This window comes from Lepidochelys kempii, chromosome 3 (genome assembly GCF_965140265.1).
Source record: "Lepidochelys kempii isolate rLepKem1 chromosome 3, rLepKem1.hap2, whole genome shotgun sequence".
Taxonomy (NCBI): Eukaryota; Metazoa; Chordata; order Testudines; family Cheloniidae; genus Lepidochelys; species Lepidochelys kempii.
Window position 1 is genome coordinate 85,482,150 of NC_133258.1, and position 23,738 is coordinate 85,505,887.

General features: G+C 40.6%; 1 protein-coding gene across 3 annotated transcripts in view; it reads right to left on the reverse strand.

The window, feature by feature from the left end:
• Positions 1 to 23,738, reverse strand: part of REV3L (REV3 like, DNA directed polymerase zeta catalytic subunit) — a 251,239-nt gene that overhangs the window by 59,089 nt on the left and 168,412 nt on the right. For all 3 annotated transcript variants that reach the window (XM_073337056.1, XM_073337055.1, XM_073337057.1), the window contains exons 17-21: positions 18,387 to 18,579; positions 15,955 to 16,066; positions 8,630 to 8,745; positions 4,723 to 4,841; positions 3,795 to 3,913 (exon numbers count right to left, since the gene is read on the reverse strand). In XM_073337056.1, the coding sequence (XP_073193157.1) occupies positions 3,795 to 3,913; positions 4,723 to 4,841; positions 8,630 to 8,745; positions 15,955 to 16,066; positions 18,387 to 18,579 (659 nt within the window). The remainder of the gene's footprint in view (positions 1 to 3,794; positions 3,914 to 4,722; positions 4,842 to 8,629; positions 8,746 to 15,954; positions 16,067 to 18,386; positions 18,580 to 23,738) is intronic.

Consider the following 23,738-nt stretch of genomic DNA (forward strand, 5'->3'; position numbering starts at 1 on the left):
TATTGGAGAACCCAGAACAGAAATAGAGATGAATGACTGGAAGCCTCCTTCATCCTCCTCCATCTCATCCAATGGAGGAGCATGTGCAGAAAATGGAGACTCCAGTGGTAACAAAGGACGACAGATCGGAGATCGAAGTCTTGGTACTGAGAGCTGTTTGGTACCAGTGAGGAGCAGGGACTTTAATTCCTCCATTACCAAGAAGTCCTTAGTATATCTGAACTTCTGTGGTACTGAGTAGGGGATAGGTACTGACGTGGTAGCTGAGGCCACTGTTGCTGAAGCCAGCAGTACTAATGATGGTATCTGGCACTGTTGCTTGCTCGGTGCTGTATGCATGTGTACCAATGGATGGACTGAATGCAAAGGAACTGATGGCTGGGCTGAACTTGATGGTGCCAGTCCTAAGTGTCTATGGTTGCCCTTCTTGCTGGTCGAAGGTACTGAGGCCCTACTGAAGCTGCGTCTCTCCTTTGTACTCTGGGACTTCACAGCATTGCCAGTTCCAGAAGAGGAGTTCTTTGACTCAATGGTATTGAGTTGAGCAGTCCAGGTCTCAGAGACTGCAGTTCTTGCTGGAGACCTGGGCTTTTTGGAGCTGACACCTTAAGGTGAGAGTCCACACTCCTTTTTTCAGAAGCATTCCTTCAAACCTCCTAAGTCTTCCCTTTTTTAGGGGAAGCCTGCACTGAGGTAGGAGGAGCGCTGGATCTGACTGGAGACAGATGTATGGGGGTGGGTCTCCTGACCTGATTCAGAAACTGGCTGAAGGGAACGTTCCATCATTAGCAGTCTGAGTTTAATATCCCTGTTTTTCTTTGCCCTTGACTTGAGGGCCACGCAGAAGTTGCACTTTAGGGAGACATGGGACTCCCCCAAGCAATACACTTAGAGTGGCTATCGCTTATAGATATAGCCTCTTGGCAGGAAAGGCAATGTTTGAAACCTGCCAGGAAAAAAAAAAAAAGGTCTCCCCAAGAGGAAAGAGAGGAGTAAAACAAGCCTCTCAATACTTATCTAACTAACTGATTATAACTATACTAACAACTAACTATAAAAACTATCTTAACTATAGAACTATTAGAAAAGCCAAGGCATGATACAGGTGAACTTACTAGGGCTCTGTCTCAGGCTGAGGTGGTTGAGAAGGAACTGAGGGAGGTTTGCCTGGTCATGAGGGGGAATTGAGCACAAGTGCAGACTGATTGGACACTGATAACTAAAAATTTCCAATCAAAGGCTCAAGAGGTGCATGCACACCTGAATTGGAGCACTCATTGGAACACAACTCAAAGAATTATTAGTTGTTTATGTTAATTGTGGCAAAAGGTCCCAATCAAAAGATAGAGGCTCTATTGTGCTAGGTGCTGTACAAACCTATAAGATGTAGTCCCTGCCCTAAGATCCTAAATACTGTATAGTACTGCTTTTTATTTAGATTTATCAAATCCCTCCTTGATTGGTATACTCTGTCAAATATTATACTCAACTGTAGCAGACAATTGTGACAATCCATATTATAAAGATCAGTACTTTTACAAAACTATGATAAATTTTGTATAAAGTATACCTAGTATCATTTGAAAACTCATAATCTGCTGAACATTATTGCCCTGGTAAAATATGTGTATCAACATTGTATGTGAAGCTATAAGAATCTGCTGTATAGCACTGTTATAACATGGTCCAAGATTAAGAAAAGCAGGCCCAAACCAGTTTTTCAGAGACAAAAGGCACTCTGACACCCCAGTCAGGTGTTAAAGAACTGTGCTTAAGCAGTCATTCTCCAGCAACAGGAAGGTGTGAATAAGAAATTTACATTTCATCACAGGGATCGTTCAACCCTCACGTCCACAGGAAACTTGTCGCCTGCACCCCAGCGGGGGGTAAGGGTATAAGAATGGAGGACACACAGAACACAAATGGCTTCTCTCCTCCTTCATCTCTGCTCATGACATCAATGACTCTCAAAGAACTGAACTAAGTGGTTGGGGTAGGGGAGTCCCAGACTGAAAGGAGACCCAGCCTGTGAAATTTATTGCAGCATATGGTGCGGAAAACCTTTGCTTTTTAGTACATTTAGCTCATTAAGTTAGGTACTAGCTTGCATTTTACTCTTTTATTTTCTTTTGTAACACATCCTGACTTTTATGCATCATCACTTGTAATCATTTAAAATCTATCTTTCTGTAATTAGTAAGCTTATTTTATCTTAATCAGTGTGTTTGGATTTGTGTATGTGGGAAACTCCATTTGGGATAACAAGGCTGGTATCATTTTCCTTTGACAAAAGGATGCACTATCTATGAGTCTGCATTGTTCAGTAGTGTACTGGACAATACAAGATGCACATTTCTGGAGAACAAGGCCGAGAGTAAGAATTTGCAGGTGTCGCCCTATATGTAATTCATGAGTAAGGCTGTGAGTTTGTCACGGAGGTCATGGAATTCCATGACTTCTGCAGCGGCCAGTGTGCTTCGCCTGGGGGCAGCTCAGGCAGCCCCATGCCAGTCGCACTGGCAGCTGCTGGGGCAGTCTCAGGCCACCGCTCCCCCCACCCCCAAGCAGCAGGAGTTTGGGTGTGGGAAGGGGCAGGGAGGCAGGGCACGGGACGCAGTGAGGTGGGCTCTGGGCGGCGCTTACCTGGGGGTCTCCCAGAAGCTGCAACATTCCCCTCGCTCAGCTCCTAGGCAGAGACGTGGCCAGGCAGCTCTGCACGCTACCTCCATCTGCAGGTGCTGTCCCCACAGCTCCCTTTGGCTTTGGTTCCCGGCCAATGGGAGCTGTGAAGCCACAGCTCTGGACGGAGGTAGTGCACAGAGCTGCCTGGCCATGCCTCTGCCTAGGAGCTGAGTGAAGGGGATGTCCTCACTTTCGGGGAGGCGCGGAGTCAGGTAGGGAGCCTGCTGGCCCTGCCACCCCACCACCCACTCCCATCACCCACAGCGCCCCCGGGCCAACCCCCTCCCCCCCCAAGATTTAGTTAGGGGTATATAGTAGAAGTCATGGACAGGTCACGTGCTGTGAATTTGTGTTTACTGCCTGCCTGTGACCTGTCCATGACTTTTACTAAAAATACCCATGACTAAAAGGTAGCCTTATCCATGAGTGACTGGTCACAGTGCTCATGTATTTAGCTGGGAGTGAATTTGCATGCTATAGGCTGTGTGAGCAGACCATGAGTGGATATTCTGACAGCAAAGCAGTATAAAAGGCACCCCAGGTTAGAGAATTAAGGGGACACAGTTGTTCAATGATCCAGATTGTACCCTAGGTAATGTCACAACAATGAAAGCTGGATAGTAGGGACAGCTCATTAGAAGTCCATAAGCTATTACCAGCAGGAGAGTGGGGTGGGGGGAGAGAAAACCTTTTGTAGTGATAAACACCCATTTTTTCATGGTCTGTGTGTATAAAAACATCTTCTGTATTTTCCACAGTATGCATCCAATGAAGTGAGCTGTAGCTCACGAAAGCTTATGCTCAAATAAATTGGTTAGTCTCTAAGGTGCCACAAGTACTCCTTTTCTTTTTGTGAATACAGACTAACACGGCTGTTACTCTGAAACCTTTGATAAACACTGTATGCTAAGTTAAGTGCTCTACAGGAAGTAATGAAAGACTTTAATACAGCATATCATGCCTATTCACATATCTCAAAGCTGCAGCTCACAATCTTGTCTTGTTTTTTCCATAGTTGCTTTTTTATAAATATAGGAAAGCCATACCACACTAAATTGTGAATCTTGCTTAAAAATATTCTCATAGCAATGGATCATTAGATCATTCATTACCTGTAGATATCTGCCTTGTTGTCAAACCAATCAGACAAAACTCGAGAGGTAAACAGAGGAAAACGCTGATGAAGAACATGAAAACCCACATTTTCAAATGTGTAGTTAGTTAGAGTCACCTAGAAAAATACAAAAGACTTGATAATGATCTTATATTTTTATAATACCTTCCTTTCAGAAGACTCCTAAAGCTCTTCACACACTTTAGCAATAGATTATGAACCACAAATAGGAATTTATCATCACTAACATGCAGTTACCTAGTAGGTAAAATCATAGCAAATGTTTAACAGTCCACTGAAACAACACAACTGTTCATGACAGAAAGGGAAGAATATCTTTCTCCAAATGAAAGTACAGGTGCTAAATAGACTGCAATTACCAAATTAGAACTTGCCCAGGAGTGGGTTACAAGAGGGACCTAATGAGAAGGTTAAACACAATGTAACAGAACAGCAAAAAAGTGATGGGATACGATAGCTCAAAACAGTTCCATAGGCTTCAAATATTTCTTTTAGTAAAAGTACTATACTAGCTATCTTGCTAGGGACAAGTAAGCTGTTCTCGAGACACATCTTGGACACAAAGAAGTAAAACGAATACAAAGTAAAGTATGAAAAAAGAATGAAAATAAAAAGTTAAGAAACATTAGTGAAAATCAAAAGGCAAGGACTTCAGTATTTTACATTTCACTAGAATAATTTCCCTTCAACATTTCAAAACACATTATATGTCTGTTTCTGAAAATAACATTATCTGTCTAAAAAGGGATAAAAAAGCTGTACAACAAAATACTATAGCACAAGTCCCTTCATAAAATTTCTCAACAAATGATTCCTTAAAAGTTTAGGATTAAAAATAATTAAAAACCAATTTCTCTCTCTTCTAAACTATTTTCAACATATATTTTTAACTTATTTTACTTTACCTCATTTCTCATCATTCGCCAAAGATTTAGGATAATTCGTCCAACAATATTTATTTCACTCATTGTATCTGACCCATATTCATCTTGCTCAGCTGCAAATCTGTTCTCTTTCTTATCATCTAATGTAATGAAAAGAGGATACATTTAGACAACTTATAATATAGTCAACATTACTTCAAGCTACTTCTCTGAGAAGTTCTAGGAGCTTCCTGGGAAAACAGCTTGAATGCATTTAAAATGTGTAGTAGCAGAACTGGAATTCAAAACCTGATCATGTGTAGGTAAAAAAAAATATATATATATATACATATATATATACATATATATACATATATACACATATATATTCTTATTACTCATTAAATAAGATTTTTAGTTACCAAAAAAACCAAAAATATTTAAACCAAACTCATGTCCCCTTAATTTTTCCTCTGGTATGTATGCCCATTTGAGACGACAGCTTGGTCTAGTTTTATTGAACTGTCCACTGCAAGTCTTTATTCTTAAGGGAAATATATTGGAGCAGAGTTGCTGAAATGTTATTTGCATTTGATACTGCCCTATAAAAAGGAGGAACACTCCCTATCCTAAAGGGCTTACCCTTCTGATAAAGTTTTGCACTATTGGGCGGAGGATTGGGAGAGGAGGATACACAAAACCTTTTACACTGTGAAAGTGGGAAAGGAGGCAGAAGACTTTGTTGGCGCGAAGGGAGGGAAAGAGAGACAGGAAGATTGCAAAGCTGTAGGGAGAAGTATTTTACTCTTGATATTTTAGGCATCACTTTATCATAGGGAGAAAGCCAAAGTGGGTGAGGTAATATTTGTTATTGGACCACGAAGGGCCAAAAAGCCATTAATATGTATGGGAGATCTTAACCACAGTCTCTGTTAAGGACTTTTCACATAGGCCCAAATTCCACAGCTTGGTCTGAGGCCTGGGGCCTAGCTAATAATGGACAATATATGGCTAAAGAAAAACTGGGTAAACAGGAGACAACCTTGCTTTGTTTCAACTAGATAAGTGGAGTCAACAGAACTCCAGATGCGGAGCAGTAATTGGGTGTTCATATCATCAGTTACAGACATACAAAGCACTGATAAGAGCCTCAAAGTCTACTCCCTGGTGCAGAAAGGAGATCGCCAACACCCTCCCCAAATGCCAACCATAGTTCAGGGAGAGGCCTAACATGTCAGTATGAGATATGACATCCCCCCTTCCACGGATGTATTCTCCTTCACAGATGCCAACTCTAGTTCTCAGAAACACAATGGTGAACCCTAAAACTAAAACAATTGCTATTTGCTGTGTACTTTTCACTGTGTTTGTGTTTTAAACCCCCAGGAATGCACCTGTTGGACAACCGGAAGAGCTACCTCATTCCTATGGACCCCAAAATCAGGATTTAACCTACACACTGCAATAGGAAAAGTTTGAGGGAAAACACCTGTGTATTAGCAACATGTTAACCTGAGCTCTGGGCGGAGCCATTATTTAATCTTTTAGACTATTGGTTTATTGTGCTAATCTTGTCTTGCTGCTAGAACCTACCCAGGGGCTCGGGAACTCCAACCCTGTCGCTTCTCTCCACCCATGAGCACCCTATATAGTCTATTGTAATCAACTGTTTAGCACTGTCTCACTGAGCCTAATAAACAAAGTGACACTCCACCAGCGCTATGCGTAATAAACCCGCATGCTTGACTCCCCATGGTGTCCATTTCTGTTCCTTCAGACCAACTTCTGATGGTGAGAGAGACAAGCTTTCAAACTACACAGAGCTCTTCCTCAGGTCTTGGAAAGGTACTCAGTGTCACAGCTAAATACAAGATCAAACAGACAGTTTGGCATAAGTAGTTGGTATATATTCTGAGGGACGATTCAAGATATTACCTTACCCACCTTGTCTCTCTAATATCCTGAGACCGACATGGCTAAAACAACACTGTATACATGGGCAGAAAGGGAAAGAGGACTTCCTTACTCTCAATTCTTTTGAGTCTTTGCAGCATCACAGAAGAGCAGAGGGTGCTTGTGGTGTCTTTCCTAGCATTCTCTTTGCTCTAAAATGGAAGGGCCATAGTTCTGGGAATTTTTTTCTAAAGTTTATTGGGATGTTTTGAAAGTGCATCATACATTATTTAATATCCCAACATGAAACATTACAGTGACTATACTCTATGATACATTTTAAAAAATATTTTATATTTTTAGAACTATTTCTCCAAATTGTATCAGCTCCATCTGGCCTTTTAAATTAGCATAACAGAGCAAAGAGCATTCTGGGACATTTCCCCCACAATTCTGTATGTGTGCCTACCCCATTTTTATTTGTTTGCTGCACAACTCTGTCCCACACTATTAATTTATCAAAGATGCTCCTATACGGTATCCTATTAACAAAGAAGAGACAACACATTTTGCAGAATAAAGTACACAACCCTATATAACAATTATTAGATTTCAGCATCTATTTCCTCAAGTGGCCATGATGTAAATTTCCCCTTGAACAACTCTCAAGAGACAATTTATTCACTGCGTTCCACTTTGAGCACGCAAATGAGATCATAGAGAAGACAAAAGAGAAAAATCTGTACACTCCTGCAGGGCTTCAGATAAAATAACAGAACATAAAGCAACAACTTATTCAATTGCTCACACTCTTTCATGCGTCATCTCAACCAGCAACAATGCTATGAATAAAATCTATTTCCCATTGACAAACTTTATCAATAAAACCTAATCGATAAAACCTATAAGCCACTGACAAACCTTAGTTAGTCTTTTATACACATTATCAAAATGCATGCTATCTTTTTACCTTCTTTATTGTTTCAGACTTTTAGAGAGGCAAAATAATGATTCTCCTTTGCCTGGCCAGTTGTAAAAGAAAATCAAGGCAATATAAGTGGTAACAATAATTAATCTTTTCTGTCCACTTGTATGCAGGATCTCCTGCAAAGCTAGAAAATGTCTAATATTTTTGAGTCTGTAACCTTTTTCTGTAACCATCAAAATTTCACAGAGTTTATTCAAGTATATTTGCTTTCCCTAAAGTCAGCCTGATCAGATAACACAGTCTCTCTCACTGGCTTTATCAACATCTCCTCTTTTGGCTTGTCTCTGAGTCTCTATATTTCTTCACTATGCATCACACCACGCGCTAACAACATAGAAATGAATTTTTCTGCCACAATAAAGATAATTAATGTCCTAATCAGCAATAGGCTCCCCAGTTGATGATCTGCAGGAACTTGTGGAACTTCCACAGCTGGCACCTAGAGAAAACCTATGTGTAGCAAATAAATCCCCACATACATGCTACCACTGTGTGCATGTGCACCAGACTCAGTCAAAGGCAGCAGCAGAGGGAAGAGCTCAGCTTTCCTTTTGCTAGCTGAATTTACAAAAAAGGGAAGGAAGAGTCCATGAAGGAGGCAAAGGGTACTTGCCAGCTCTCCCCTCAAAGGAGTAGAAGAGGTAGGTCCTAGTTGGAGAAGCACAGACTACTGGGGACTCTGGCCACAAAAAAGAGAGGGCAACAAGAAACACAGGGGTGGGAGAAAAGAAGGGAACACGGATGGAATCAGAACCCTGGCCAGAGGGTCATGCAAATAATGGAGGACACAGAACACAGACAGACACAGGTTTGCAGGAGGCGCTTTATCTGAATAGCTATTCCCTAATCTCCCCCCATCTTTGGGGCCAAAACCTATGCAACATAAAAATAAAATAAATAAACCATCACTGAAGAAAACTTCCTAATTTTTTTTAACATCTGTGGTTGCACCTATATACCCGCATAAGTGCAGATATCCACCAAAAAAAAAAGAAAAAATTAAAAGCATATTACCTTTTACCTAATGATATCAGCAGGGGCTGTGTTATAGTCTATAATATAACCCACCTGGTACACGAGAGATCATCTGGCATAAATCAACACTTAGTGCAGCAGCCCTCTGTAAGAGGTAACCCCACGAATGCATTTGGACTTCATATCCTAACATAATATCAGGGTCATATCTAAAAATGGGAAAAAAGAAAATAAGCTTCATAATATCAATACATTTTTGAAGGGACAGTGTGGGCTTGATCCTGCTCATGCTGAAGTCAACAACAAAACCACCACCGATTTCAGTGAAAGCTTGGTGTGGTCCTTCAATGACCACACACATAAATCTTGGAGATTTAATAAGTAAAATATATTTTATTATAAACAATATTATTGACAGAGTAATTGTTAAGCTTAGTTTTTTTTAAAAAAAGATAAAGAACAAAATAGGGATCTCACCAGTTTTTTGGAAAGCAATATTATATTGACTGTAGGTGAAATCTGACTAGTGGGACAAGACATAATTAAGTTGTGGTCCAGTAACTTCAACAAACTTGTTGCAAGCAGTCTGACAGAGTATAAACAGATTAATATGGCAAAATACTTCTATATTGCTTCCTTGAGAGGAAATTAATCCTGAATCTGTCTGGAATTTTGGTACTCTTAGAGTAGAGGAAAGAAGGGTAGTTTTGCAACTAAAAACACAAAGCTAGATTCTCAGGAGATCTGAGTTCTATTCCAGGCTCTGCTACAGACTTCTTACATAAACTTGGACAAGTCTCTTAACCATTCTGTACCGGTTTTCCCATCTGCAAAGTAGAGCTAATTCTTCTACCACTACTACCTATATCTTCTCCTGCAAAACCTACTATTCTTTGGGAAAACAGTCAAGCAATTCCTTTGATTACCAACAGAGATAAAAATGCTGGCTGTGACGCTGAAGAAAATTTCTTTCATCACATTTACAAAGAAAATAACTGAGAAAAAGGGTCATCCATAGCTCATGCTTTAATTGCTCAGTTTTACATTTCTTTTTCATCCTGCCCCCTCACTGGTTTATGTGGGATTTTGTCTTGTAGCTTCCGTTCTCAAAAAGCCCACACTGTCTTCTTCACTAGTCAAGCAATCTTATTAAGAGATACACTATTTGGGCCAGTTTTTGTACCTGCTAGAAACTAACAAATTCTAGTAACTGAAAGCTGTTGACTGGGAAAAAAGTGAGTGGGATTGTAGGTATGTATGCCAGAGCAGACTACATGGCCTGAGGTAGGCCAATACAGAGTACCTTCTGGCTGATACCATTGGCAAAATAAAAAGATGGGCCTCAAAACGATCTTTCAAGCCATTGCCAATCTTTCTGCAGAGATGGAAAGTAGCATTCGTACTGGGAGGATTTAAAACATGCAATATTAGTAACAATCCAATCATCCTTGCTGTAGAGAGAAGAAATATGATCATTTTCCTCTCTAGACAGAAAGATTCACTCTGTACTAGTTTTGCTGCTATGTCATCTCCATTTTCTTTCCATTATGTAGTAAACATTTCTTTTTATTTCAATGAATTGTTTCTTCTTTTCTTTTTTTAATGTACGTTTTTCCTGAGTGCTCATTTTCCTCCAGCTAATATTGAGGCAAATGGAGGAAAGAGTGCAGGCCAGACTTACAATACAGACAGAAGAGGGAGTTGTCTAGAACCGCAAAATATTTAGTGGACAGTAATTGCATAACTGAAAACTCTGGGGAGCTTTTCCCAGTTTTCCTTGGGCAACAAAACTCATAGAGCTGGTACTGGAAAGTAAGAGGAGATTCTTAGAGGAAGATGCTACTGACCGAGGAAAAGTTATTTCAGTGAAGTTTATTTTAAGGCAGATGCAGGGGATTTTTCCCCTTGCAACTTGATGTTAAATCTTCTTGACCTCCTGAAATGGTGCTAAGGAACTTATGAGAAACAAATATAATATTATGTGTCTAATATGAAAATGTGGTTAATTCAATGTTTATGCAGCCCTTTACATGTAAAAGCATTATGGACAAGACTTAAGTGCTAAGAATTATTGTTTATTATGGCAAAACCTGCTACAATTTTAAAAAGTGACTTTACCATACAATCTTCAAGGAGATTGTGTTCTCTTATATCCTGGTATATTATATTTCATATCTTCTCTCAGAAGCCACTTCCTGCTTTCTCACTCTGGGAGAGGGAGGGAGAAGGGGGGCACATGGCTGGTGGACCATGCAGCAGTGAATCCACTGACTCTGTCCATGCTCCTTCTATTCCTGATTCCCTTAGCTCTGTGTCATGCAGGAGCATGTATTTCTGTGTAAAGCCCCCAAATCCTGCTCCTCCCCCTCTGCACAGCAGAATAGCACCTTTTCCATTATATGTAGGGACCTCTATACCTGCACCAGAGGGGCAGCATTTGCCTTAAATGTGAAAGAAAGAGGCCCGTAACATTTAATTTCTCTTTCATGGGAATCCACTGCTCCATCAGGCCTGGCAAACTGTTTCCATCTTTTTCAAGTCATTGAGGCAAAATGGCTTGCAATTTTAGCCTTCCCTTATCGTCTCTAGAAGCCTGTTTTAGAGCATCCTCTAGTGGTTTGCCTATTGAATTTCAGGCACAGCTCTCCCAAGTCTTCTACTTTTGGGTCTTTGAAAAGAGGTTCTCAGTTCTTTTCAGGTACACTTTTCCAGTTTTCTCCCTGTCCCTGCAGGCTGGCCTCCATTTGATAGGAAGATGGTCTATCTGAGTGGGACAGGGATTCCTTTAGTATAACAGCAGATCCCCAGGCTCCGTATCAGCAGAAGTTGAGCTGTCCCAACAGCAATTCCGAAAAACCTAGAGTTCCTGCACTCGCCTCTCTGTGCTGGTAGATCATCTTCACTGTTTGCACAAAGTTAGGGAGGGGCTGCTTTACAGCTGGTATCTGGCTTCTTAGCATATTTTATGCCCAAGTCCTCCTTTTATTCCTGAGCATCATCTCCACACCACTGCAGCCAACACAGGACAGGTCAAAGAGGGAATTTTGGGCTCCGTGTGAGTTCCCTCCCACCCTAAGACTGCTCCTAGCACCCGAAGGAAGGCCTTTGTAACTGCCCTTTTCAGTGACTCACTCCCACTGAAGTTTACCCTTCAGTTTCTCTGAGAGTTCACCCTCCCAGGCTGTGTCTGCTCAGAGACAGTTTCCTGCACCTCCTGAACCTCAAATCTCATGTTATTCAATATCTCAATAGCCTTTCAGAATGAGGAGGATTTGCTGGTTCCTGCTCCTCCTAAGTGCCTCCCTTTAGCTGTCTCCACAAAGAGTTAAGCCATGCATATATCCCTAGTTGTGAGTGCTCCTACTCTCCTCAGACAGCTCACGCTCCAGCAGTCTCTCAGGACAGCTGGAATCTGCAGTAAAAATAAAACATTTTGCCAAAATCAACTCTTCTGTAACACCCTTAACATGAAGGAACAGGCAGCTGCAGCTCAAACACCATTTCTAGGACCACCCTTTGAGGTGAAACCTCTCAAGTTTTAGAAAAAATTCTGAAAAATCTATAAAATTTTGATAAAATTATGCCTAGCCAATCCTCATCTAAATGCTAGAATGTGCTTCAGCTCTTTTTGCTACAGCTTTCAGTAATACCGGAACAGTCAGTGATTTCATCCACGGTGTCTCATCAAGGCCAAGAACTAATAAGAGGGCATTATGTCAGAGAGGATCCTCTCCAAGACAATGAAGTCCTGCCAACTCATATTTGCCTTCCCCGATGGAATGTTCAAGAAATTCTTTGCAACGTGGGCTGGTTTCATTTCAGACAAATGGGCTCTCAGTATTATCAGAAAAGATCTCCTCAATAACTTTTGAGCACCACTAATTTTTCCATCATTTCCTTTGCCACAAGACCTTATGAAAACCAAAGGTATTCTAGATAGTATCTCAAAACCTCTCTTCTTTGGCATAATCTCCCAGTTCTAATGGAAGAGGCTTTGGTTTCTACTCCAACTTCTTTGGGGGTATTCAAAATATCTGGAAGTTTTCAGCATAGAAACACTTGTGCTTTACGATTCAAGAGAAACACCAAGGATTTCTTGTGCATCATGGGCCTCAAGAAGGCTTATCTTTACATGTTAATATGCCCCATCGTTGAAAAATGTTAATGCTTTACCATCAGGGACAACCATTATCAATTCAAGGCAATGCTTCTCAGCCTTTCATCTGCTCCACAGGCATTTACCAAACTGATGGTTATCTTGGCAGTCAATCTGAGATGAGAGTATTCAGATCTACCACTGTGGATGAACTACTGGCATAGATGCAATTGTATGAGGCTTCACAGTTGCTGAATTTTCTTGAGCAACACTGGAGATGAATCTGTAATGAGTGCTCTAATTACATCACAAGAGCTCTCAGTTCTGCGGACCACTTTTCAAAACTGACATTGGACTAGTGGTGTTGCCTGAATTAAAAAAAAAAAAAAAACTTATCAAAAGTCAGGACCTCACTCATTTATTGTTCTTCACTCTATAGGTTTCAACATACTAATGCCTCCAGATAGTTTTCTGAGTGATGTTCCACCTCCACTCCTTCATAATTTTCTGATCAGGTAATGGAATTATCAAAATTCATGAAACCAATCTGCTGTCAGTCCCAACCAATCGATGCTGAGCTCCCTCTCCTGCTAGAGACCCCTGGGTCATTTGTTAAGGGCAAACCATTGGCAGATACAACAGCAATCTGTATGATGAACAACAGATTGTTCTGATGGGAAACTCGTAGGTGTTTGCATACAACAGAAAGTAAATGGTCCTGTCCCCGCAAGGGAGTCCTAGCCTGGCACCAATGCCGTGGATCTGCAAATGATGGGGAATGTAGTAGTCAGCTTTCTTTGATATGTTCTTCCAGAGTTCATAACCAACCATGTAGAAAGTGGAAAGTGATGAAACCACTGTGGCTCAATCACCAAGGCAGAACAAGAAACAAAATCCTAAACAGAGGTCTGGACGACTTCCATTGCACTTGGAACATCTGGATGTCTCCCTCAATGTCACATACATCTGGAGTAAGACCAAGAAATCAGCCAGTTGGCTCCACTGCTGCGGGATGGACCTGGGAGCTGAACTAGTAAGTCCCTGATTGTTTGGAGACGGTTCTTCCCACAAGTAGATTTGTTTTCTGTCCAATGCACCAGGAAGTTAATAATTTTGGTTCCTGGCAGTGACAACCCACAAGCCTACTGAACAGATGTGCTGTCATTCTCATTGTCTGGTCTCCAGAGTTATGCTCTTCTACAGAGAAAGTCAGAAAGATCAACAAGAAGAAATGTGCAGTCATACTGATTATTCCATTTTGGTCCAAAGTAGCTATAGTTCCATAGACTAATGCAAAGGTCAGTATGCCAGCCAGGGATTTTATCAGCTTCTTAGAAATTAATTCACAAAAGTCTTCTATCTCACCCAGATCTTGAATCTCTGAGAGTTGTTCCCTGGATCCTGAACAGTAACGTTTCCTAGAATATGATCTGGTTGATTTCCTCCTCAACTGCAGGAAATCCTTCATCAGTTGATCTTACCAGGTCAACAGGAGAATCTGGTGTTTGTGGTGCACTAAGCAGAAAAACTCTCTAACACTGGCAACAAAAGACTTTTTGAAAATTTTCCCCGTACTAAGTGTTCTCATTAAAGCTCCTTTTGAGCCCCAAGAGAAACTTCTGTCTGCCAATCTTAGTTCACCTTCCTTTTAGTGATCACATCAGCAAGAAAATTCCTGCTTAAGTACCTTTACTCCCCCGACTCAAAGTAGTAATTGAGGCTAGCCGCTGATTTTGCTTATAAAAACCCCACGGACTTCCATTTAACCTTATCAATATTCTTATACTCTTTCTGCCCAAAGTCTACACACGCTGAAAGAGAAAACAGATGCACACAAAGGATGTGTCTAAATGGTAAAATTCTATTTGCACAGAACTACACCTACAGAAAGTTTGATGCCCTACTGGTATTATACAGGTGAAAGGTGGGACTAAGAAGAATAGTGTAAGACATCAAAGTCCTCTCTCTCTCTCTCTCTCTATATATATATGGATTAAGTCTGTAATCTTCGAGGAATACAAATTACCTAAAGCAATTTCTGAGGATAAGTTGCTGACTCCAACAGGTGTACTAGCACATTATAGTAAAAGAGACAGAGCCTCTTATGAAGAGATTTGCCAGGCAAGCTATCTGGTTGTTGGTACATTCCTTCAAAAAGCACTACAAAATCAGTATCCTTTCTTCATCCAGTGATGCCTTCAGATGTACAAATGTTGAGTCTTCCATTGATGGTGATCTTCATGAATAAAGCAAAACTTCTAACTGCTGTGATATCTTTGATATGTTGTTTACATGCTGGCATTTGATTTCTTTTTAAATTTCCACCCATTTCTTGGGGGATTTTCTTTTAAAACGGCTTGCTACTTCCAGTGGTTTCCCAAGGCAGATGGAGCACCTGATTTCCAAGAAAGATAAAGATAAAATTAGTTTCCTTACCTGTAAGTTTGTCTTCTCTGAACAAGTATCCGCTGCTCTGTCAGGACCCACCCTATGTTGGTTGCTTTCAGCAACTCTTTTTGTATTCTGGCTTCATGGGGTTGGTCAATGTCATTCTCCTCAGAGGTTTTCTGGTTGGAGAGAGAGAGAATTGCAAATGTACTCTGCCTAGTACACATTTTGTCTTCAGCATGTACTCCAGCCAGATGATTCACGGTTTAGTCTGCTTATTTTTCCTTGAGACTATGACTTTCGCAGCTTTGGCAGTTGGGCCTTGCAGAGAGATGTGCCTGCAGTTCCAAAGTTACAGCACCAGAGGATGCTGTAAAGCAGGTGTTCAAAACTTGGAAGAGAAAAACCCTGCAGTTTTCCAAGCCTAATAGAACAAGGGATTCCCATTCAGAGAAGACAAATTTATGGGTCAGGAAACTAGTTTTTATCTACAGGTTATGCTCATGTACCCATATAAATTTCTGTGTGGAAAGTATTTTGCCACAAAAAACCTGCAAAAACGTCTTCCTATCTTGAGGTTTTCTATAGTTCTCATCACCGTAATATCTAATATTTTGAGAGTTCAAGACTGAAATGTGTATACTGGATTGTGGGATTAAGAGGAAAGGTTATAAATTTACAGGATTACTGATAGGAGTGTTTAGGTTCGGGGCTTTAACTCAGCTAACTAAGAGGCTCTTATTATATGCCTGGTATAAGAGGAAAGGAAAACCAGATGTTTTTATTCAAGAGACCACCATGCTTGTCCATTCTAGAAATGAGCCTTTGGGGAAAGACAATAACAATCAATACTTGGGAGACTGGCAGGGGCTGAAAGAACTAAATCTGCTGTACCATGCCTGAAAAATAAAAGCAGAACACACAGATATGCTACCTTTTTACAATATTCACTACTTCCTGGAAAAGAGCTTTCTCATCAGCAGCATAAGTGACTTCTAGTCCTGTAACTCCAGATCTTGTGAGCAAAGGGGCCTGGTCTCTGCTACCTAGAAAACAAGTGAAATAATCATTAATTTTTAGGACAAACTCCACTACTCCAGTCTCTCTTATTCTTTAAAATAAAACATACAACTCAAATCATTTGAACAGAGAAAATAATTTCTGCCTCTACAAAGTACATTCATATCTGTCTTAATATTGATTAAAAATTACTAATACAATTAATCCTTCTCTGGATTATTTTTGTTCTCAAAGGTGGGTTTTAGGCACAAGATTTCCATTTTTTCACTTTGCAAATTGTTCCATGAAGAAGAGAATTTTCTAGAAATTCCCAAAGATGAACAAATTTGACCCAAGGAACAATGTTAGCATTTTACATCCACAACAGTCAGGCTAAGAACTATATTTGAAGAAAAATGTTAAAGAACTGTACTGCATCTTATGTTCTATATTCTTCACATAAAATATCTATTTTAATTAACTACATTACACTTGTTTAGACTCGTTCTTTGCAAAGTGCTTTGCATATGAAAAGCCCTATACAACACAGTATACTTTTTAAAACTCCAACCCCACCCCCACTGACTCGAGGAAATAAAAAATAACCAATTAGAGAAGAAGTGTAATGAAGCAGAACAACAACTGTGTCTTCAAAATTCCCTTACATAACAGATCATAACATCTCTGATTAAACCAATCAACTGGAGTTTTAAAAGGAGCTTGATAAAAGATGAATACATTAGTCCACATTAGCTCAAAAAATAATTCTGTGCATTTTCAGAATTAATTAAAATACAGGCTATCACTTAAAATGCAATAATGTAAAATGATGTGCAGCTCAGTCTCAAGTCACTCCTCAAGGAGCTCAACAAGCTCTTCACTAAGAAAACAGTGAGAGCACTTACAATAAAAAGGAAGAAAGATTATCACAACATTTAAATGAACTACCTCATTTTATCACTAAATAAATTCTGCAGATCAGTATGTCTGATTTTTCAATATACTACTAGTCTTATTCACAGAGTTTTCTTCATAATTTTTCAGAGCAGTTCCTAATGCGCCATAACAGTCTCTCATGACAACTCTCACTCAGTACAATAATGGAGTTAATTAAAAATACTAACAAAGAAACAAATACCAGAATAAGCTACATTAAAAGTAATATTAGGGACTTCACCTAAACCCATAAAATTCCTGCAATATCTTAAAGAAGCAGGTGAAGGATGGAACTGTTGCCTTAAGACTAAATTTCCTTTTTATTGGTAGGTTTTGGGCTATGCCTTTATTGTTAGACAGTATTTTGTGGTTTAATATACAGCTATAATGCCACTTTTTTTTTTTTTTAATTCCCCAGAATAAATCTTAAAAGAAACAGGACTTTTTTTAATAGTCTAAACCAGTGGTACTCAACCTTTAACAGCTGGAGAGCCACTTCACCATTAAATGGAGTTGCAGAGCACCTTAAAATCAAGTACCGACATTGTGATCTTTGTGTCATGATGTTTCCTCAATGTCTGATGATGATGCAGTGTCACATCATCATCATATATTGACACATCATGACACGACCCACCATCCCCTCTCCCAGCAGCACACTCTCTCTCTCTCCATCCCCTCCTGGCTGCTGGGAAGGAGTGGTGGTCTCTCCCCATTCTGCCCCCCGGCTGCTGGGTGGGAGGTGATCTCTACTCTTACCTGTGGGGGAATCCCAGCAGCTCCTTTTCTTTCCCCCTTTGGGAGGGGGAACTTCAGCGACTCCCACACTGCCGGTCCATTTGCTCAGTGCTCCCCGCGCTGCCTGATAGAGTGGAGCGCCGATCAGATGCCTACATTGCGAGAGCTGCCTGTAGGGCCATGAAGAGCCACATCCAGCTCTAGAGCCACAGGTTGAGTATCACTGGTCTAAACAAAGCCAAAAAGGTACAATACAATAAGGGCCCCTGTTTAGATCCTAAAAGGATCAGATAAAACCACAAATATAACCCTTAAGTAAAATATTAAACATACTGTCTTGATTTAACATTTTCTATTTGTAGCTAGCCAGCAATTTCAGCAGGAGACTAAGGCAAATTTTCCTCTTTACACCTCTAGAACACTGCAGGAGCTTGCTCAGGAGTACACAAACACAGGTCTACTGCATACATGTATCATATCTGTGGTTTACAACCTATGAGATGGTTCATAGGAAGATATAAGCAGGAAAACTCTACCTATGCTTAATATAGCCTTGCATCCAATACTCACAAGAGAAAATTAAATGAGTTAAAACAATACTATAGAACCATATTTGATCATGGCTTGCTAATGCTTCATTTTTACAAGATACAGATTTTGGCAAAGTACTCTTAAGAAAAAAAAAATAGGAACCTTGGCTTGAGATTGTTCTGTCTTTATCAATCACTATAGCACCAGTGATTTCTCTTTTATCAGTATTTGGCAGTTCTGTGTCAGATGAGATGCAGAAGAATAAAGCACAGATAGGATCAAATTCAGGGTCTGGCTCCAAGTCTCGTCTGGTTCGAGCATGTAACTCCATACTGATGAGTGTAAGGTTTTGGACCTACATCAAAGAAAACCCAAGTACAAGTTTATATTTTGTGGCTCTTTTCAAACAATTAAATTTCACACAGTTTTGAAAGAAGCAGATTATTCATATAAATGAAATCATTATAAGCAAGGGTCCAATACATTTATATAAAACTACTTACACATAAGAGGTAAAAAACAGCTGACTAAGCCTAAATTTTTAGAATGTTTTTAAAAAAATATTAATTGTTTTGTGCAAGGTTACCAGTAGACAACTGTATTTTTAAGTAAACCAACTTGGAATAATTTTTACATATTGAATGTTTGTTTTCTAATGGGTACTGTTCTCCTGGTCCTTTAAGTCTTGATTAAACATTTCAAATGGCAGCACCAAGAACATGAAAATTACATAATCCATAATATTAAATTATAACACTTTTCACTTCCATACCATTTTTCATCATAGAATCCAAACTGCTTTACAAATCGTATTGAATTTAGCCTCAACATTTGTGTGCAACACAGTACCACCTCAGCTCCATTTTTTACAGATGGGGAAACAGGCATAGAGAGATTAAGTGATTTGGAAAAAATTCACAGAGAAATTGTGACAGAGTCTTAAACAAAATACCCAGGACCACAAGAACATCTTTCCATTTAGTTGGTCAATGGACATACAAAGATTTGGTAATCCTACACTATAACATGAATTTAGGGTTATTCCATTTTTTGTATTTTCCATTTTCTCTGCAAAATGACATTTTCATTTTGAAAAAAGAAATGTGGGTATTTGTTAATACATTCCTTGCTTATCCCATATAGGTGGGAATCTAGCTTTTAAAAAAGAAAACAAAGCTTAGAAGTTTTAAGGAAGAAACGAAATCCTGTTTTGTTTTGTTTTTCCTAGAATGCACAATAGTTAGCATCCCTTGTTGCACAGGGAGTGCCCGTGTGGGGAAGAATATGAGAAGACACAGGTAGTAGTACTCCTTTGTTTTATAACGGAAGGTCATTTCAAGCAGTACAAAAGTCAGTTTGCTTGTTTGTAGATTATGGGGATAAAAAACTGAGTATGGAAGAACCAGAGGACTGGAGTTGAAGTGAATCTAGCAGCTATGCAAAGATCAGGACAAGGAAGCGTAGCAAAAGGCTGGAGGTGGGTGAGAAGAGGGAAAGCTCCAAACACAGTTCTTCCTCTCTTTTCTCAATGTCTTTGAAATTAATGTATCATGCTTCTTAGTACTTATATACAATGGTTTGGCATGATATATAAATCTGGACTAAGCAGATACAGCTACAGTATCAGTCTGTCAACGGATTCAGGAAAACAGTACATTTGGAATATTTTCCTCCAAACCAAAAAATTACTTTCTAAAAGTGAAAGTTAAAATTAAGCTGAAACTGACTGTGGTTCTACCAGTCATCAAGACAGTGCACTATATTGCTCAGGGGTCCGGCTACCTCCTGAGTCCTACCTCATGCATCATCAGTTAAAGTGGAAGTATTGGGCTTTTTCAGTAAGAAAGTTAAACAATTTACTGAATCAAAATGGATTGTTGAGTTTTTTGGTAATACTTTTTGTGCAGTATTAAATATCTAGCCCTTCTGGTTATGATCCTTCTAAATTTGAAATAAAACAGTTCTGGCTTTCTGAGTAATGACAATTTAAATATCAAGTTTAGCCTAAATAGTAGAGTAATTTAGCATCCACCAAATGTGTTTTATGTATTGTCTGATAAGTTTCAAAAGCTATTCCCATCAAAATAAGACGCATGATCTGAAGGTGCAAATAACTGAATATTTGATATTTTTGTTCTTCTTTAGAGCTCAACATAGGAGTTAAAGAGAACAAAACCCAGAAGATTATCGGGAGTTTAGAAGCTCTATTGGTGAAGATCTTGGTGACAGGACTGTACATTTTCCAAAAGTTTCCACAGAATTTATCAGAGTTTTTGGCAGATTTCTAGTGGCTCAGAATCACCAGGAGAAGTTATATAGTAAAAGCTCTTTTATCCGGCACTTCACTAACTGGCAAGCTCTATAAACCGGCATTTCTGATCTGCACTGAAAGTCCAGTTTATAGTGTGGTTGGTGTGGGGCTGGCAGGGTGCACGGGAGGGGCTGTGGAGCGTGCTCGGGGAGGGAGTTTGGGTCTGGGAGGGGGCTTGTGGCCAGGCAGCTCTGCAGGCACGCTGCCTCCGTCCCCCCCCACGAGGGCTGACTCTGCGGCTCCCAGCCCATTGGCTGGGAACTGTGGCCAATGGGAGCTGCAGGGATCGGCGCCTGCCGATGGAGGCAGTGTGCCTGCTTGCAGAGCCGCCTGGCTGCGCCTCTGCCAGGAGCACCAGGGACGGGGAGCTACTTGCAAGGAGCCCCCAGAGATGAGTGCGACCCCCGTCTGGCACCCCAAGCCTCTCCTATGCCCCAATCCCCGTCCCGGACCCAAACTCCCTCCCAGAGCCTGTGCCCTACAGCCCCTCCTATGCCCCTGCTCCGCATCCTCCCCCAGCATTCTAAACCCCTCCCTCTAAGTTAACTGGCATTTTCAATTTACCGGCAACCCCTGTTCCCCCAGCATGCCGGTTAAAAAAGCTTCTACTGTATAGATAAAGACAAGTTACTCCTCATATAGTCATAAATTTTAAGACCAGAATGGGCTATTATGATCATGTAGTCTAACATTCTGTATAACTAGGGCCCTACCAAATTCATAGTCCATTTTGGTCAATTTCACGGTCATAGGATTTTAAAAATAATAAATTTAATTATTTCAGCTATTTAAATCTCACATTTGTAATTGTAATTGTAGGGTCCTGACCCAAAAAGAAGGGTCAGGGGGGTCACAAGGTTATTGTAGGCAGGGTTGCGGTGCTGCTACCCTTACTTCTGCACTGCTGCTGGCAGTGGTGCTGCCTTCAGGGCTGGGCAGCTGGAGAGTGTCAGCTGCTGGCTGGGAACCCAGCTCTGAAGGCAGAGCCGCCGCCAGCAGCAGCACAGAAGTAAGGATGGCCTGGTATGGTATTGCCTCCCTTACTTTTGTGCTGCTGCCTGCAGAGCTGGGCCCTCAGTAAGCAGCCACCACTGATCGGCTGCCCAGCTCTGAAGGCAGTAGTACAGAAGTAAGGGTGGCATGGTATGGTCTTGCTACCCTTACTTTTGCGCTGGTGCTGGCGGTGCGCTGCCTTCAGAGCTGGGCGCCTGGCCAACAGCCACCACGCTCTGGTAGCCCGGCTCTGAAGGCAGCGCAGAAGTAAGACTGGCAATACTGTGAGCCCCCTAAGTTAATCTTGTGACCACCCCCCCGCAACTCCCTTTTGGGTCAGGATCTCCAATTTGAGAAACGTTGGTCTCTCCCATGAAATCCATATAGTACAGGGTAAAAGCACACAAAAGACCAGATTTCATGGGCGGGAAACCAGATTTCATGGTCTGTGATGCATTTTTCATGGCCGCGTATTTGGTAAGGCCCTATGTATAACACGGGCCACTGAATTTTACTCAATAATTTCTGCATCATTCCCATAACTTCTGATTGAACTAGAGCATGATGAAAGGAGGAATCTTTAATGGTTAAGTGCCCCTGAATTAGGGTCTCTCAATCGTTAATAGGGAGCAATAGTTTGTTTAATTTTGACACAATATTTTTAGGGTATATTAAGCTTCAAACTTTTTACACTAAAAATTAAGCAGCCATTATCAGCTCCTCACTTTTGTGAGCTTTTAATTCACTCATTAAAAATTTCCTAAAGTTACCAGCAATTTTGGATGCTGCAGTTAAATATTTAATATAATAGTTTAAAACTTGTAAGATACTTTTTTGGGTAGAACACTGATTATTTTTCAAATACTACCAAGCTGCATTTTAATTAATTGTCACATTATTTGTGTTCCTACAAACAGAAGAAAACCCCATCTTGAGACTGGATTGTTATTTTATATGTTACCATAGTGCCTAGGAACTTTAGTCCTGGACCAGGAGCCCACTGTGCTAGGCACTGTACAAACAGAACAAAGAGACAGGCCTTACCCCAACAAGCTTACAAACTAAGAATAAGACAAGAGACAACAGATAGATACAAATGGATGGGGAAGTACAAGGAGTTGGCACAGTAAGCAGAGGTCTCTGCACCCCAGTGGCCTAATTGTTAATGTTTTTTTGCAAGAATCATGGTAAAGGGGAGTTCTGAAAAGGAATTTGAAGGTAGATATGGCAGTTTTGTAGATGTTCACAGGGGAATGCCTCCTATATGTGAGGGGCAGCATGAGAGAAAGCACAAAGGTGTTTGTTTGAAAATTTAATAAGTGGTGATGGAAGCTGTATTAATGGGTTAATCAGAGGCAAGTGTCGACAGCTCAAGAGCAAATGGGATGATAGGGAGGGTGGCGATTGACTATGAAGGCCCGTGAAAGTGAATACAAGCAGCTTACGTCTGATGCAATGGGGGAGCAATAAAGGAATGCAAAGAGAGGGATGATATGGTCAAAGTGACAAGCTAGGAAAATGGTCTTTGCATTAGAATTCTGAATGGAGATGAGCAGAGCAAGTCTGCATTTGTCAAGGCCAGATAGTAGGATGTTGCATTAATCAAGATGCAAGACAAGAGCCTGGATGAGAGTTTTACTTTGTGGATAGATAGGAAAGGCTATACTTGGAGATGTTATGCAGAAAGAATTGACAAGATTTAGACATAGCCAGGATGTAAGGACCTAGAGAGAGATCTAAATTGAAGATTACGTCCAGGTTACAGGCCTGAGTGACAGGCAGAATGGTGGTGTGGTCCATAGTAATCAAGAAAAGAGTTAGTGGGAGGACTTGGCAGGGAAGATAAAGAGGCTTTGTTTTAGCTGTGTTGATTTTGAACTGATGGCTGGACATCCACGAGGAAATGTGACACAGACCGAGATTTTAGTTCGGACAGGAGACAGGTCTGGAGTAGAGAGGTAGATCTGTGAGCCATCAGCATACAGCCAGTACTTGAAGTTGTGTTTAGAGAAGAGATTACTATGAGATACCGTGGCAAGGGAGAAGAGAAGGGGACCAAAGACAGAGCCCAGTAGAACCCGCACAGAAAAGTTGGAGGGTGAATGAGGAGGCTACTCTGAAGGACACGCTGAAGGTGTGATAACATTTCAGCTTAAGTGATCATTCAAAAGCATTTTGGCCCAAATTCACGGTAATACTTAAGCACTTTA